The sequence below is a fragment of the Piliocolobus tephrosceles genome, chromosome 8, assembly GCF_002776525.5.
Source record: "Piliocolobus tephrosceles isolate RC106 chromosome 8, ASM277652v3, whole genome shotgun sequence".
NCBI lineage: Eukaryota > Metazoa > Chordata > Mammalia > Primates > Cercopithecidae > Piliocolobus > Piliocolobus tephrosceles.
In genome coordinates, this window is record NC_045441.1 from 10495788 (window position 1) to 10513414 (window position 17627).

The window sequence follows — 17627 nt, forward strand, 5'->3', positions numbered from 1 at the left end:
AAGGCAATATCCTGTGGCTTAGCTGGGAATCGTTAAAACTGTCAATTAGCTCTAAACACCAGCTCCTCGGGAACATTTGAGCAGAGCCAGAGAAACAAAAAAGTTTTGGAAAAACCAACAAGATAGGAATGTTTCGTTTTCTCCCTCACTGGAGCATTTACCGCACAAACTCAGACCTTGTTAGCATTATTTATTCTTGCTTTGTCCCCAACCATAGACAAGGGAAGACTTTTTCCTGCACCCGCCGGCTGCAAGAATTCCCTGTCACACCCCGCAACAGTGTTTGCTGCCCTTGAACGCTGGGGAGACTCGTGATCCCCTAATCCTTCTCTTCGCCATGAGTGATGACGTAGCACAGGTTTCTGTAGTCCAGGTTGCCGCACACATCTGGGGGGAACGCTGCAAACATCTGCTTGACCTGGGAAGGAGCAGAGAGTCAGCCTGCACCAGGCCAGGTGGGAGCCAGAGCAGAGAATCTGCTGTGACCCACCAAAATCCCAATTTACCTCCTCCTCACTGAAGCGGTCTGCCTGGGTCATAAGTTTTTCTTTGATGCTGTTCAAGGGAGAGACACAGTCATGTTCAGGGAAAGGGATATCCAGCTTGAACATGCAGACCCCAGGGGTGATGAGGGGCAAGTGGGGGCAGGGGGACGTCCTGGTCCAGGAGGCCAGGCTACTCCAATGGCCAAGTAGCCTCTGAACCTCGGTTTCCTCCTCCATGAAGTGGGCTTTCCTCCCAGCATCAGGTAGGGACCAAAAGAAATGACTTGGGGACCCCAACATGGGGGCCACTCTGAACCTCAGTTTCTTTCTCTGTGAAGTGGGCTTTCCTCCCAGCATCAAGTGGGGACCAAATGGAATGACCTGAGGACCCCAACATGGGGGCTACTCTGATTTTCCATCATGCACTATAACCAAGCTCTGGATCATTGAGGGGAGACACCTCAGGTCCCCCAGCGCAGAGCCTCTTTTGCCTGATTCTGGACACACTGTTTTCTCCAGCTTGTGATGTTCACTGACATCTGCAAAGCGCTTTAGAGACGACAAGATGCTTGTGCTCTGCCAAGGGTATAGGAAGGCCTGTCCAGGTCTGTGTCCTCTTGGGCCTGCAAGGGACTGGTGCCCCTTCAAGTTTGGAGGGTCCTGCAGGGTTCTTAAGAGAGCTCAGTGGGCAGGGATGGTATCAGACAGCTGAGCGGGGCCTCGTCCACCCACTCTGGCACCAGCTGCGGCAGACCTCGCTAAGGACCAGTGCACATTTTCCATTATTTATGTTTCTGTGGGCCAGTCACAGTTTCCAGTTCTCCAGGCTGGGGACTTTTCACAGACTCTGTTTCAACCAGAGCCTCCATCGTGGCCCGTCTGGCCTGCCTGGCCTGCAGCTGCAGATCCAGGTCCCGTGTCCCAAGGCAGCGCCTTCAGTTCCCAAATTAGGTCCCCAAAGGGTCTTTCCGGCCTTGTCCTTGAGAGTGAAGGTGGTTGACAGTAGAGGGAGGGCTCGGGGTCACTCCAGGGATGCCTCTGACGCTTCCCCAGGTCCCCAGGATGGAGGTAGGAGCCACAGACCCCGAGGGAGGGGTGAAGGGGAGGACTGTGGCCTGGAGCAACCCTCAGCATCCCCTCCCCATCCCAGGGGAGTATGTGACTCATGGTCTTGGAGTTGAGAACGTGTGAAACAGGACAGACCCTCTCCACCTCCACCCCTGCTGCATCTGCCCTCTCCCCCTCCACCTCCATATGTGAGAATCTCAAAACTAGCAAAACTCGCCTCAAAACCTGAAGGCCGGCAGCATTACGGTAATTGATCAGGAAGCCTGGGCCTGGGGAGGAATCTCACCTGCCCGAGGCCACCCTCAGGTCCAGCAAGGTTCTGAAGGGACTGCCTGGGCACAGCTCAGAGGTCAGCCCTAAATCCTGGGTCCTGGGAAGGCTGCCACTCCCCCGCCCACTCCCGCCTGCAATCCTTGGCTCTCTGCTCTCGTGTTGTCACTGGGTGGGGCACCCCTACCCTCACGATGGCAGCCCCAGTGCCTGCCGGACAGCTGCCTGCAGCCACTTCCCCTTCATGCATTCCAAGTGAGCTGGTCACCTTCCCCAGTCCTTACTGCCCTCTTGCCCGAGGCGGTGCTGGCTACGATCTGGCTCAGTCCTCTCCCCAGACCCTGGAGCCTATGGGCACTGGTCCCTGGCTCTTTGCTTATCTGTCTGCCCGACTCCGTCTTGATGGCCATGACCTTCCTGGGAGCTGCAACCCTCTCCTCTCCTTCTCCAGGCTGGCCTCCATGGTGTCCTTCCCTAACTCCTCCTCAGGTTCTCCCATGCTCCCAGGACAGACACAGAGTCCAGGGACTAGGGTGTGAGCCTCTCCAACAGGCCCCGCCTACCACTCTGTGCTCAGTCTCCCCTATACCACCTCCACCCACACCCTCCAACTGCATCCAACTCCAAACAAACATGCACACGCCGAGCCCTGGCCCTCCGAGCTCTCTGTTCCCTCATCTAGAATGCTGTTCCCACCCTAGCCTGGGCAACCCATAGTCATCCTTCAAGGCCCGCCTTTGCCCCCACACCCACCCCACTAGGAAGCTCTCTTGGAGTGACCCACCATTTCTTTTTTTTTTGAGACAGAGTTTCACTCTGTCGCCCAGGCTGGAGTGCAATGGTGCGATCTTGGCTCACTGCAACCTCCACCTCCTGGGTTCAAGCGATTTTCCTGCCTCAGCTACCAGAGTAGCTAGGATTACAGGCACGCACCACCATGCCTGGCTAATTTTTTTTTTTTTTTAATTTTCAGTAGAGACAGGGTTTTGCTCTGTTGGCCAGGGTGGTCTAGAACTCGTGGTCTCAAGTGATCTGCCCACCTTGGCTTCCCAAAGTGTTGGGATTCTAGGCGTGAGCCACCGCGCCCAGCCTGACCCACCACTTCTTATCCATTTCTACTTCCACGCACACACAGAGAAGGGGACACCAAGACCCAGAGAGGGGAAGGGACATCAAGCGATATCACTGGGCCGGATCTCCAGCTCCTGGCTTTTGGGAGAGGAGACTGGGCTGCCACCCATCCTGACCCCAGCCCAGAGCTGGCTTATTCCCGTGAGCCTTTGCAGGGAGGAAAACCCAAGGCAGTCAGGGGGAACTTACACATCGGCCTTGACGAAACCTTTTCCTTCAGTGTCGAACACTTTGAAGGCATGGAGAATGGTCTCCTCTGGGTCCGTGCCTATAAGCAGCACATACAGGGCAGAGAGAGAGGCAGGTGGAGAGAACCCCACAGAGACAGGCGCCAGGCTGGGCAGGGGCTGGGGATGGGGGCAAGTCCCACAGCCCCTGCACAGAGGCACAGCTCTGGGGAACTTCTTCCCCAACTTCCACTGCACAGTGAGGGCCGAGCTCACTTGAAGCAAGAACAAGGAGGGAAACAGGTAATTGTAATCATAGACAAGGGCACCGCATATATATTTTTGTGAACAACCTGTGCAACTGTACATGGAGACCCTGATTGAGCATTTACTTTGTGCTTAACCCTTCCCTATTTTACGGATGGAAAAGCTGAGACCCAGAGAAGTTAAGTGACTTGTCCAGGGTCTCACAGCTGAGTCTGTTGCATGACCAGTGAAGGGGGAGGGCACGACTCTGGGGCTCGCGTGTTACCCAGGCTGTGCACAAGATGTCGTGGGTGGAAGAAAAAGAGTTCTGTACATGGATGCCAAAAGGCTGGGGCTTGGGCAGTGGCATTGGAGGGGTCTGAGAGATTGTTCCGGCCAGAAGTGGGGTAGGTGGGCCAACGGGCCAAGGGAGGGGGCTCGGGGGGCAGAAGTGAAGCCAGAGAAGTTCTGCTTTTATCACGTTCACAGCATAGTCTTCGGGAGAGATGTCATTAGAAGAAATGAATCTGTAACCACAATGGGATTGAATGTGCAGCCCCCGCATTGCACCAGTGGGAGACAGAAGCCCCCAGAGAGGAAGGGTCTTGCCCAAGCCTTCACAGGCTGCGTGAATGACAGCAGGTGACCTGGCCACCCTTGCCTGCTGCTCTTTCCCCCTCTGTCACTGTGTCCTCCTTGTTCACTGTGGACGTGGGGGTGCCCCCTTCCTTTCTTCAGTGCTCAACCGTGTCATTGGTGAAAGGGGACAGAGATAGTGCTTGCCACCCACCTCACAGGAGCAGCTAAGATAACATACCATTCAGGTAAGGTTTTAAGAAACGTGTATCAATCAGGGCTGCAAACAAATCTGAGTGCTCTACGCCTGCAGCTTTAAGATTTTATCCCCTGGAGCTTTCAGAGCACCCATGGAATAGATGTGGTTGTTTTAGTTTATCAGAGAGAAAACAGGCTCAGAGAGGTTTCATTACATGCCCAAGGGCCCACTGATAAGAGAAAGGAGGATTTAAACCCACCTCTGTGGACTCCAGAGTCCCCTGCTCCTTCTGCCACCCTGTGCTCCTGCCAGTCAGATTAGGTCAGGCAGGGCCATGTGCCTCCCTCATCAGACTAGGTCAGGGCCATTTGTTCCTCCACCATCACACTAGGTCAGGACCATCTGTGCCTCCCCCATTAGACTGGGTCAGTGCCATCTGTTCCTCCTCCATCAGACTGCGTCAGGGCCATCTGCGCTTCCTCCATCAGATTAGATCAGGGCCTTATCTATGCCTCCCCCATCACATGAGGTCAGGGTCATCTGTGCTTCTCCCATCAAACTGGATCAGGGTCATCTATGCCTTCCCCATCATACTGGCTCAGGGCCATCTGTGCCTCCCCCATCAGACTGGGTCAGAGCCATCTGTGCCTCCCCCATCAGACTGGGTCAGGGCCATCTGTGCCTTTCCCCTCAGATTAGATCAGGGCCTCATCTGTTTCTCTACCACTAGACAGGGTCAGGGTCAGGGTCAGCTCTACCTCTCCCATCAAACTGGATCAGGGTCATCTGTGCCTCCCCCATCAGACTGGGTCAGGGCCATCAGTGCCTTTCCCTTCAGATTAGGGCCTCATCTATTCCTCTCCCATTACACAGGGTCAGGGCCATCTGTGCCTCTTCCATCAGACTGGGTCAGAGCCATCTGTGCCTCTCCCATCAGATTAGATCAGAGCCTCATTTGTTCCTCCCCCATTAGACTAAGTCAGGGCCATCTGTTCCTCCTCCATCAGACCAGATCAAGCCCATCTGTGCCTCTTCCATCAGACTGGGTCAGGGCCATCTGTGCCTCCCACATCAGACTAAGAACTACCCAGGAATGGGGCAGTGTCTGAGTCTCCAGGCATCTCTGAAACTGGCACAGAGTGAAAAAGCCTGGCACATGCTGGCCTCACTGGCCTGGGAACTTCTAGAGGGCAGAGCCATGGACTGCCTCTGGGCAGGGTGGCAGGAAGTTCGTGTGCCCAGCAGAGAGGCTCAGCCCAGAGCACAACAGGGGCAGGGCTCCAGGCCCTCACAGCCTGTCCAAGCAGGCAGGGGTCGGGGGGTGCCTCCAAGCGGGTGAGGGTTCAGTGACCAGAGGCACCCACGTGGGATTTGCCTCCGAGGCCACAGCCTCCCAGGTTTCACTGATTAGTTGAAAATTCCCAGCGTCTTTGAAGAGGCCTCACTGCTTGGGCAGGTTTGTGGCCGGCTCCAGCCTGTCCCACTGCGGACCATGCACATGGACTTAGCTCAGGCTCTCAGGCACCCAGCACAACCCTGCCACTCCCTATTGCCATGGCTGGCAGTCCTCCCTTCCCTCCTCCACAAAGAAAACCTCTTCCTGAGACTGCAAACCTCATAAAATCTGCTACAGAGTGGCTACTTCCCCCCGTCATCGTTGGGAATCTCATGACACAGTCTCCTCTTCCCAATTAGTGGGGTGAGGTGGCGCCCGCCCCCGCCCCCTGCCCTCCCGGCTCCTGTCCCCTCCCCCCGGCCTCTCACGCAGTCTGGCCACGTCTGCACAACAGGCTCAGCCGGAGCCCCAGTCCCGGCGCCCCTGCAAAAATGAGAAAAAGCTGCAGCCCTGCAGCCCACACCAGGCCCTGGGTCACAGCTTCAGCTCAACCATGGACCAACACGAGCTTTTAGTCTCAATCTTCCCATCTGCGAAACAGGTTTGGGGCCCACCGTGAGCTGACAGAGTCCCCTCCCCTTCCCCTGAGCACTCCTGGAAGCCTCTCTAAACGCCTGCTCTGGCAGCAGGGCCCCTCGTCCATGTCCAACACCAGGGGTAGGAGGTGCTCACCACCTCACCTCCTGGGCCGGGCCCTGGGCCGTCCACTCTGGCAGAACCAGAGGCCACTTCCCCAGGCCCTCCCGCCGGCCTTTAACAGGCCTCCTTCAGTTACGTTCCTCTGGATAAAAGAATCAGGCCTGTCTGCTTCCTTTGAAGTTGCTGGCTAGAGTCACGCATATCTTTCCCACAGAGCATTCTTCTCTCCCGGCCTCCTGGGTTTCTGAGCTCTTCCAGGAGGCAGACATGGTCCTGGAAATAGGCCCTGACAAGCTGCCCGGAGGTGGGCCTACTGATGCTCCTGATTCAGCTAGACAGCCCCAAGTTCAAAGCCTGCTCCAGATGAGCCTGCCCTCCCCAGCCCTGTTTCCTCATCTCTCGCACCCAGGCTGATGGCTGCCTTCCTTCTGGCTCTAGATCTGCCAGGACACGGTGTGTGGAGGCTGCTCTACCCCCCAGCAGGTCACAACCCATGAGAGTACTGATTTTTCACCCCATCAAACCTGTGGTGTCAGGTCGGATCACCCAGTGGTGGACTGAATGGTGGCCCCTAAAAAGGTATATCCACCAGAAGCCAGGTGCAGTGGCTCACACCTGTAATCCCAGCACTTTGGGAGGCAGAGGTGGGTGGATCACGAGGTCGGGTGATCGAGACCTTCCTGGCTAACAGAGTGAAACTCCGTCTCCACTAAAAATACAGAAAAATTAGCCGGGCATGGTGGTGGGCACCTGTCCCAGTTACTCGGGAGGCTGAGGCAGGAGAATGGCATGAACCCGGGAGGCAGAGCTTGCAGGGAGCCAAGATCACGCCACTGCACTCCAGCCTGGGTGACAGAGTGAGACTCCGTCTCAAAAAAAGACAAAAAAAGAAAAGAAAAAGATATGTCCACCAGAGCCTGCAAATGTCACCTTATTTGGAAAAAAGGACTTTGCAGATGTTAAGTTAAGCATCTTGAGATGCAGAGATCATCTTAGATTATCCAGGTAGGACCTAAATCCAACGGCAGGTAGAGTCCGGGCGCTGGGGCTCATGCCTGTAATCCCAGCAGTTTGGGAGGACGATATGGGCAGATCACTTGAGGTCAGGAGTTCGAGACCAGACTGGCCAATGTGATGAGACCCCCGTCTCTACTAAAAACACACACAAAAAATTAGCCAGGTATGGTGGCGGGCGCCTGTAATCCCAGCTTCTTGGGAGGCTGAAGCATGAGAATTGCTTGAACCTTGGAGATGGAGTTTGCCGTGAGCTGAGATCGTGCCATTGCACTCCAGCCTGGGCAACAGAGTGAGACACTGTCTCAAAAACAAAACAAAATGAAACAAAGAGGCAGGTGGAGGGAGGTTAGATAGAAGAAGACGGGGCCATTGACAACAAGGCAGAGATGAGAGAGGTAGAGCCACCGGAAGCTGGGGAGGCAAGAAATGGATTCTCCCCAAATCCTCTGCCAGATTTTACACTTCTAGTCTCCAGGACTGTGAGAAAATACATGTCTGTTGTTTCGAGCCACCTGGTTTCACAGAATTTGTTACAGAGGGCTCAGGAAACTATTATAAGCCCATTTTACAGACCAAAATACTGAGGCCAGAAAGCAGATAAATCTGTGCAAGGTCAACCTAGGAGTCAATGGGAAGCCAGGGCCTGACCCTAGGCCTAGCCAAGGCAGGGGGTCCAAGGCAGGGGGTCCTCCTAGCCAGGAGGGGGCCTGGCAGGGGCAGCCTGAAGCTGGGTGTCTGAGAGTGTTCACCTCCCAGGGACCACTGCCCCAGCTGGCTCTTCCTTTTTTTTTTTTTTTTGAGATGGAGTCTGGCTCTGTCACCCAGGCTGGAGTACAGTAGCCCAATCTCGACTCACTGCAACCTCTGCCTCCCGGGTTCAAGCGATTCTCCTGCCTCAGCCTCCCAAGCAGCTGGGATTACAGGCACCCACCACCATGCCCAGTTAATTTTTGTATTTTTAGTAGAGGCAGGGTTTCGCCATGTTGGTCAGGCTGGTCTCGAACTCCTGACCTCAGGTGACCCACCCACCTCGGCCTTCCGGAGTGCTGGGATTACAGGCATGAGCCACCACACCCGGCCTTGGCCCTTCCTTCTAACCATGGAACTCTCAAGCTCTGGGACGTCCCTATGGGAGAGCTCCCCCAGGGCCAGGACAGAAGGGGGACACAGATGGCCCCAACCCTCCACCCCACGCCTAATGCTGTGTCTTGGGCGGGTACAGTGGTTAGAGCCAGGGTTTGGGGCTGAGGTTCCATCCCAGCCACTTTTTGCTGGGGCATCTGGGGCAGGGTTCGTGACTCCTCTGGGTCTGAGTCTCTTCATTTGTGAATGAGGCTCCCTGATCCTTCCTCTGGGGGCTCCAGTGACCACAGAAAAAGACAAGGGGAGTAACTCACTCTGCACGGGGGTCGACCACAGCATCTTTTGGAAACACCTTCCCGCCGGCATCCTCTGCCTGTCCCCCCCAGCCCCATGTGCAGAGCGGGCAAAAGGAGCCCACAGGTAGGAAGGTAGGGGAGCAGCATGGCTGGGGGCAGTGGGATGGGGAGCACTGTCCTGATGGTGGGCGAAGGGGTTAAAGGCAGGGTTTAGTTGTTGTTGTTGAGACAGGGTCTTGCTCTGTCACCCAGGCTGGAGTGCAGTGGTGTGATCTCGGCTCACTGCAACCTTCACCTCCCAGGGTCAAGTGATCCTCCCACCTCAGCCTCCAAAATAGCTGGGACTACAGGCATGTGTCACCATGCCTGGCTAATTTTTGTATTAGTAGAGATGAAGTTTCATTATATCACCCAGGCTGGTCTCAAACTCCTGGACTCAAGCAAACCGCCCGCCTCAGCCTCCCAAAGTGCTGGGATTACAGGCGTGAGCCACCATGCCTGGCCAGAGCAGGAGTCTTTACGGTTACCCCAGTCTGTGGTGAAGAGAGGGAAACTGAGGCAGGGTCCCTGAAGGTGTGTGCACCCGGGGGCTGGTGTCTGGGGCCACATCATGCTCCCACCTGTGGTGTGTGTGTGTCAGGGCCCCCCCTTCCCACACACATCCCCCTGCCGTTCCCCGAACCCCACCCCCCAGGACTCCAGGAGCCTGGCTCACCCTTCAGCTTCTCCCCAAACATAGTCAGGAACACCGTGAAGTTGATGGGTCCGGGGGCCTCCTTCACCATGGCCTCCAGTTCCTCGTTCTTGACATTGATGCGGCCTGTGGGAGGTGAGAGGTGGGGCCGCTCAGGAGGATAAGAGAGAACAGGGCTTGGGCCTTGGAGGGTCCCACAGAGCCTCCCCACTCAGCTGTCCCACATGTCCCCCACTCAGCCCTAAGGCCCTGCCCCCTCGTTGGGGGACTCTTTGGGGGACATTTGGGCCACAGTCAGCTTCCGGCTGCCCCCAGCCTCATGAAAAGGGGAGCAAGTCACTCTCATCCCCATTTCACAGGTGAAGAAACTGAGGCCCAAGAAGCTGCAGTTGAGGTGCACAGGGGCTGCAGGCTCAGGATTCCTGTGCCCCAGGAAGGGATCAGTGGACGCCTGGATGCCGGGATTCCCCGTGATTCCAGGGGACACTCAGATTCCCAGGGGCTCAGGGCCTGGTTACGTCCGTTCCGCCACCTAAACCCCTCATAGGCAACTTCAGGCTCTTCCCTGGGGCCTTAGAGGGGGCAGAAACCTTAACCTGGGAGTTGGGTCTTTCCCTCCAACTCAGCTTCTCCCCTGCTCTCCTGGCCCCTCCCCACACCCAGGGCCACCTACACCAGGCCCAGGTCCATGCTGCTACTCCTGTCCCTGAAGTGTCTTCCCCTTCCCTGGCCGAGTCCTTCTCCAACCCCCCAGGAAGGTCTCCTGACTTTCCAGGCAGCGGCTGCCTTTCCTCTGCGCTCCCCAGCACAGGGGCCTCTCACGCTCACCGCGAGCACTGCCCCGCTGGCCCCAGCTGCCCACTCTCTCTGGATGGCCTGGCCCTAAGCTCCCCCGGCTGCTGGCTCACCCACCCAGTGCGGCAAAGGTGTCCCTCAAGTCCTCTTTGTCGATGAAGCCATCGCGGTTCTGGTCCATGATGGTGAAAGCCTGGCAGAGACACAGGGGCTGAGTGGTCACCTGTGTGGCCTTCCAATCCCCCCCAAGGACCATCCTCCTGCTGACTGCTGCCCAAGGAGCCTCAGGGCAGGTCCCTCTGGCAGCCCAGCTGGGATGTGCTCCATCCCCAACCCCTCATTTCAGGCTCACAGCAACTCCAGTTTACAGAGAGGGAAACTGAGATTCAGAGACAGAAAAGCCTGGCCCCAGGTCACACAGCAAGCACAGGGTCAGGTACAGAGAGAGGAAGAGGCTGCCCAAGGGCAACAGGTCACACACCCAGGCTCTGGGCTATGGCCATGGTGTCCTCAAAAAATAATGTCATTGGCCAGGCATGGTGGCTCATGCCTGCAATCCCAGCACTTTGGTAGGCAGAGGCAGGAGGATTGCTTGAGGCCAGGAGTTTGAGACAAGCCTGGGCAAAATAATGAGACCCTGTCTCTACAAAATATTAAAAAGTTAGCCAGGCATAATGATGTATGCCTGTAGTTTCAGCTACTCAGGAGACTGAGGTGGGGATCGCTTGAGCCCAGGAATTTGAGGTTTCAGGGAGCATTGACTGCAATACTGCACTCCAGCCTGGGTAACAGAGCAAGACCCTGTCTCAAAAAAAAAAACAAAAAACAAAAAACAAAAAAAAAACTATGATCATTTAAAAATGTAGTAATGGACTGGGTGCGGTAGCTCACGTCTGTAATCCCAGCACTTTGGGAGGCTGAGGCAGGTGGATCACCTGAGGTCAGGAGTTCCAGACGATCCTAGCCAACATGGCAAAACCCTGTCTCTACTAAAAATTCAAAAAATTAGCTGGGCGTGGTGGTGCGTGTCTGTAATCCCAGCATCCCAGCTACTTGGGAGGCTGAGGCAGGAGAATTGCTTGAACCCGTGAGGTGGAGGTTGCAGTGAGCGGAGATCACGCCATTGCACTCCAGCCTGGGCGACAGAGCCAGACTCTGTCAAACAAACAAAATAATCATCATAATAATAATAATAGTGACATCTTCAGCCCCCTGAGACTGAGGACTGAGCCTCTGCCCAGCTCCTTGAGCAACTGGCATGCATTCCAAGAATCCTCACAACAGCCCCATGGGACAGCAGACCGACCTCTTTAAACTCCTGGATCTGGGACTGATCAAACATGGAGAAGACGTTGGAGCTAGCAGTGCCTTCTGCTCTTTTCCGAGCTCTTCTCGGTGCCTGTGAGGTACCAGACAAAGCCTTGCAGCGGCCCCTGCCTCGAGGGTCAGCCCCCACCCCCTGTCTCACCTCCCAGGGCATCGCAGTCCAGAATGACACCACTCTGCCCTCCCTGGTGCCCACAGCAGACAGACAAGGCTCCCCCTGAAGCCTTGCAGGTAATCAGGACGTTTCCCCAGCCCATGGCAAGAAGCCTGCATGGCATGCACCCCCACAGAGCTGGACAGCTGCTTCCTGGCCTTGTCCTCTGGGATCCGGAAGGTGGGTGGCCAGTGCCTGCGCTGCAGAGCAGAGGCGGGCATCTCTTCCTTCAGCCTCCCCATCTCCACCCCAGCATCCTCCACTACAGCTGGAATCTGACCTTATCACCACCTGCTAAAAACCTTCTTCGTGTTCTCAAGAGAACAACTGAGCTCTTAGCACCCCCGACAGGATCTGTCTCTTGCCCCCTCCTGGAGCTGCTACTCCCTGTCACCCAGGCCCTCTGCTGTGTCCCACAGCTGCCTTCCCTCCCGGCGTTTGCCCCTGCCTGGAATGCCTTGCTCTGTTGGAATTCCCTGCTTGGAATGCCTTCCCTGGAGAATCTATCTAGAGACTTCTACCCATCCTGTAGGCTCAGCTCCCTGTCACCTCCTCCGAGAAGCCTTCTCTGACCCCAGGCCATTCTCCCCTCCCCGCTCCACTGTGAACTGTCACCCCTACAGCACGTATCACACTCTGTGCGTCTGTCTCCTCGACTAAGTGGACGTCTCAGGGGTAAAATTCACTTTGCCCCATCTCTGGTCTCTCCTGTCCCCACCCTGAACCTGGCTCAAAGTGGGGATCAGCTAATGCTTGGAAATAGCTGCCCAGAACTCAGGGCCAACCTACGCAGCAGGCAAAGCAGGAGGCCACCCACGTTGAGTAGTTAGATGGTCTCCGGCCAGCCTTCCTGCCTCTGTGATGTCATGGTGTCTGGAAGTCCACTACTGGGCACTTCCTGAAAGCCCTAGGTCCCCAAGACCCCCGAGGGCCCTGTCCCTCGGCAGCCATCCTTACAGCTCCCAGGGGCACTGTGAGCCCTAGAATGGGCCCTTGACGGGGGAGAAAATTGCTGGATTCCAGAGGGGGAGGTGGACGGGATGGCACAGACATGGGCTCCCACCGCCAGCTCCTGTCTCCATCACAACCTGTACCACCCTCTCCTGCCAAGCCCTTGTCTACCTGCCACTGCCAGAGCAGAGGATTCCCCTCATCCCCTGCTCCCCACCCCCCAACGCCTGTGTGGTCTCCCCTGCCCCCAGCTCACTGCTGTCCCCACCCCTGCCCAGGAGCCCTCGACTGACCGGGGCAGAAGTGCCGGCTGACTTATAATTAGCTTTTACTGGGTGCCTTGTCTCTACTAATCCTTTGAAAGGGGGCTGCCAGGGCGGCCGGGAACGTTATGATGTTGTAAAACCTCTGTAATATTTATAAATCCTTTCAGACATCATAAAGAAAAGAACTTCACCACAGAGTTCATCTCACATAATTACATATACATTTCCTCCGATTAATAAAAAATGATCACTTCCGTCTGTGGGAGGTTCTGCCCTTTCTCTGGCAGACCTGGCCATGGCCTTGGCGTCCTCAGTCCCTGCCCCCCAAGCTCCCAGCCTCTCATGATCCCCCTGGTTACACCCCCACCCTACAGTGTCCCAGAGCTCCACGGGGGAGGGAGAGGTCATTTTCTGTACTGCGCAAGAGAGTCCTAAACCCTACGGTCTTTGCAGCTCAGCTGTCTTGAAAATTCCTTTTGAGAACTGGCCCCTCTAAAATACAATTTCCCAGAGAGGAACATCTCAGGGAAGAAGGGGGTCACCCGCATCTAGCTTCAAAGCCTGGTGTGGCTGCTCCCAGCCTCTGTGATGTTAAGAAATTCACTTGTCTTATCTGAGCCTGTTTCCCCATTTATAAAACCAAGAACATGTCAACCTCAACGCATCAGGACATGTTATTAGACACATGCAGACCTCCAGGCAGGCCCATGCCCAGTCCTGGGGACCCAGGGCTGAATCAGGCCCCATCTTGGTCCCCAAGAAGCTCACAGTCCCGCTGGAGACAGGCAATCTATATAGGCCCTCAGGCAGTCAGGAGGTGACAAGCCGAGGCTGACAGTCGAGTCAGAGCTCTGGGCCGAAAGGGACTAACTAATGAGGCAGGTGAGATGCAGGCACAGAGGGACAGCCAAATTGACGCCCTGTAGGGAGTCCCCAGGGGCAGGAGCCCAGGGCAAGCTCCACGTCACATGAGGTGCACAGGCAAAGGTGAGCAGGGGGACCTCGGAGCTCCAGAGGTGCCATACTGTCACGAACACTGACCCCCGGCCCTCCCAGGGGACCCGTGCCCTCAGAACCACTGCCCCTGTGAAGCCCCCCGGCCCTGCCCACCCCGTCTCTCTCCACCCTCCTCTTCCTCACTCTCCAGCAGTCCCCACCAAGTCCAGGAATGCAGAGACTCAAATCAGGACCCACGTGGAGAGGAGTCCCAGGTGGGTCAGGTCCGGGCATGGCATCAAGAGGGAAGAGGAGGTCAGACCAGGGACAACATCAGATCAAGGTCAGGAAGGTCAGTGAGAGGCAGGGTGAATTCAGGCAGGAGGTGAAGGTCAGAATCACACACGGAGTCAAGGTCACAGAGCGAGGTGAAAGTTGAGAAATGAGGCTGGGCACAGAGGCTCACGCCTGTAATCCCAGCGCTTTGGGAGGCCGAGGCAGGTGTATCACTTGAGGTCAGGAGTTCGAGACCAACCTGAACAACATGGTGAAACCCTGTCTCTACTAAAAATACAAAAAAAAAAAAAAAAAAAAAAAAAGCTAGCCGGGTGTGGTGGTGGGCGCCTGTAATCCCAGCTACTCAGGAGGCTGAGGCAGGACACTCACCTAAAGCCAAGAGGTGGAGGTTGCAGTGAGCAGAGATCGAGCCACTGCACTCCAACCTAGAGGACAGAGTGAGATTCTGTCTAAAAAAGAAAAGGAGTTGCAGAATAAGGTCAGGGTCATAGTCAGGGTCAGGGGTGGGAGGGAGGGGACCCCAGTGCTGAAGCCAAAGACACAACAGCCACAGGCCTGAGCTCCCCAGGGAGGAGGTGGAGGTGAAGGAAGGTGGCCGTGGCAGAGGCAGAACAACCCCAGCCTACCATGGTCTGGAGCGCTCCCTGGAGCTGCAGCTGGCCTGGGGATAGCTCAGAGATGGCCCTTAAATAGTGGTCCCCCCAAGGCCCCTGGCATGCACCAGGCTCAGTATGGAAGGTGACCCAGGACAGGATGGGGGCCTCCCTGCCAGGCACCTGCCTTGGGCCATTCAGAGTGGGTGGGGTTGGGGGGAATCCGTGGGTAAAAACCACGGACACAGGGACTGCCTAAGCCTCCAGGATCTCCGAGAGCCCTGGGCCAACTGTTTTCTCCAGAGCCAAGGGACCAAGGCCCAGGAAGGGGCATTTGGCCAAGGACACAGAGTAAGTTGAGGCCGGCAACCGCAATGGGAAGATTTGGTCTTGAGTCGTCAGGGAGTGCTGCCCAGGGTGGGGTCACCCATGCCGGCTGGGACCCACTCAGACTGCAGTGTGGCCGGACCTCTGGAGCCGTGGGATTCTGGGTGGTACATCACCCTCTAGGAGGCTCAGTGATCCCATAGGAATGGGAGGGTGTGACACCCCCCGGTCTGCTTGTGGAGAGGGTTTCTGCACCAGCCTGGCCTTCAGGAGCTCCTTCTCCCAATATGCCTATTATCAGGGCCCCCATTACACACCCCCAGGCCAGGGGACCCCCTCAGGGCACTGAAATGCTCAATGAACAGAGGAAGCAAAGAGACAAATAAAAGAAAAATGGGGTGGGCGCAGTGGCTCACGTATGTAATCCCAGAGCTTTCGGAGGCCAAGGCAGAAGGATCACTTGAGGCCAGGAGTTCAAAACCAGCCTGGGCAACATAGTGAGACCCCCATCTCTACAAAATATAAAAAAAGTAGCCAAGCATGGCGGTGTGTTCCTGTAGTCCCAGCTACTCAGGAGGCTGAGGCAGGAGGATTGCTTGAGTCCAGAAGTTTAAGGCTGCAGTGATCTATGATTGCGCCACTGCACTCCAGCCTGGGCAACAGAGTGAGATATTGTCTCTTACAAAAAAGAAAAAAGAAAAATGGAGGTGACCCTGATGAGGAAGAACTGAAAAATGAGACCTCCATTCCACCCTGGCCTCACACACACACATCCATCCCCACCCGGACTGGCCCAGCCCAAGAATTCTCTAGTACATCTGCCAAACAGAGCCCGCACCTGCCCTGGAAAGCCTCTCCTGTGTCTAGTGCAGTCCCAGCAGCCCCAGCTCAGCCTCAGAGGCTGCCACTGTCCATCTGGGGCCCGCCACATCTGATCAGCTGCCAGGGCCGGCAGTGCTGGGTTCAGGCAGTGAGCCCACGGGTCCCCAGGGGCTGAAGAGCTTAACTGTCCCTGGAGCTGGCCTCAGGCCTTCAGGCCCGGGTACAGCTGATCCCCTGCCTTGGGGGAAGGGAATATCATCATAATAAGAAGAAGAGCAGCTACTATACAACACAGAAGGTCAGGCCATGTCTTAAAACACGTGTCCTCACATTCAATCCATACCCCATTTTCCGGATGAGGAAACTGAGGCACACATGGGTTAAGTCACTCACCCAAGGCCGGTAAGAAGTGGGGCCAGAGGCCAGGTGCAGTGGCTCGCACCTGTAATCCCAGCACTTTGGGAGGCCGAGGAGGGAGGATCACTTGAGGCCAGGAGTTTGAGACCAGCCTGGGCTACATGGTGAAACTCTGTCTCTACAAAAAAAAAAAATTTTTTTTAAATTAAAAAATTAGTGAAGCAGAGTGGTGAAGCGAAAAAGTTCCCTTATCCCCTTCACAGGGCATGCGATGGGGGTGTGGCTTGCTTCTTCCGTGACTCACTGCTCAAACCTCTAGGGGGACCATGCAGACAGGCAGGCTATAGGGCTCCGACCCCACGGCAGCATCTAGGGGTGGACGCTTACAGCTCCTGAAGCCCCAGTGGGAGTGTAATACAGGATGCTCTTCTAGTTTTGCCATCTGTAGGTGGTTTGTGTTCATCAGCTCAGTTAGACCCTCTGCCTTATCGCAAGGACAAAGGGCTTTCTGTATCCTGGGATTCTTGCCTTGACGCATGTGAAAATTGGATCACACGTGGGCTTGGAGAATGAGTGGGAGGTTTTATTGAGTGGTTGAAGCAGCTCTCAGCAGATGATGGGGAGTCAGAAGGGGGATGGAGTGGGAAGGTGATTTTCAAGGTGCTCAGCGGCCAGACTCTCCTCTGACCATCCCCCGCCAAATTCCCCTGGGCATTTGCGTTATTCAGCCAGTCGATGGCCTGCCAGCATCTGCCAGTGCTGTCGGTGTGCTCTTCCCATCCTCTGCTCCTCTTGACGTCCAGCCACCTGTGTGTGTGCCCACTAGGGTCTCAGGGTTTTCATAGGCACAGGATGGGCTGGGGGGGGCTGGGGCGTGGTGGGCCAGGGTGGTCTTGGAAAATGCAACATTTGGGCATGTAAACACGAGTGCCTGTCCTCACCTAGGTCCATGGGCACAGGCCCAAGGGTGGAGCCCTCGCCAGAGACCCTGCCTTTCTCCTCCCATCACTTCCCTGTCCCCTGCTCCTATATCAGTGGCACATGCCTCTAGATCCAGCTACTCAGGAGGCTGAGGTGGGAGGCACTCCAGCCTGGACAACAGATCAAGGTCCCATTTCTAAAACAAAAAAAAAGAGAAAGAGGCGGGGGGTGGGACCAGGACAAGAGCCCCTCTTTCTAGTGTTTCCAGAAGGAAGCTTCCAAAAGGTTCTGTTTATCCAAACTCTCCCCTCTTCCTGCTCCCTCCCAGTCACCCCCTACTACAGCTGACTGTGATGTCCCTAAGCTCTAGTGACTGAGTCCTCCTCCCAGAGCTGGGGCCAGGTCCTGCCATGATGCTGCACAGCCCGCTTTCTGCAGCAGGAAACTGTGCCTCAATCTCCCCGACAGGGCTCCTCTCCTGGTATCCTGGCATTCCTCTCCAGGGAGACAAACCACACATTCCACAGGTGTTCAGCAGACCAGGGGGAAAGGAGAACCCAGCTCTGGGGACGGGAGCCTGGATTCCAGTCCCAGCTGCCTGTACCTGCTGCAGAA

The 17627-nt window shown here is 56.0% G+C and overlaps 1 protein-coding gene across 1 annotated transcript; it reads right to left on the minus strand.

Moving 5' to 3' along the window:
- Positions 1 to 319: 319 nt before the first annotated feature.
- MYL10 (myosin light chain 10) lies at positions 320 to 16254 on the minus strand. The gene is given in 8 exon segments (XM_023194457.1): positions 320 to 418; positions 507 to 555; positions 3144 to 3222; positions 9289 to 9393; positions 10180 to 10255; positions 11116 to 11217; positions 11369 to 11461; positions 16177 to 16254. Coding segments are annotated over 8 exon segments (681 nt in total).
- Positions 16255 to 17627: the final 1373 nt, after the last annotated feature.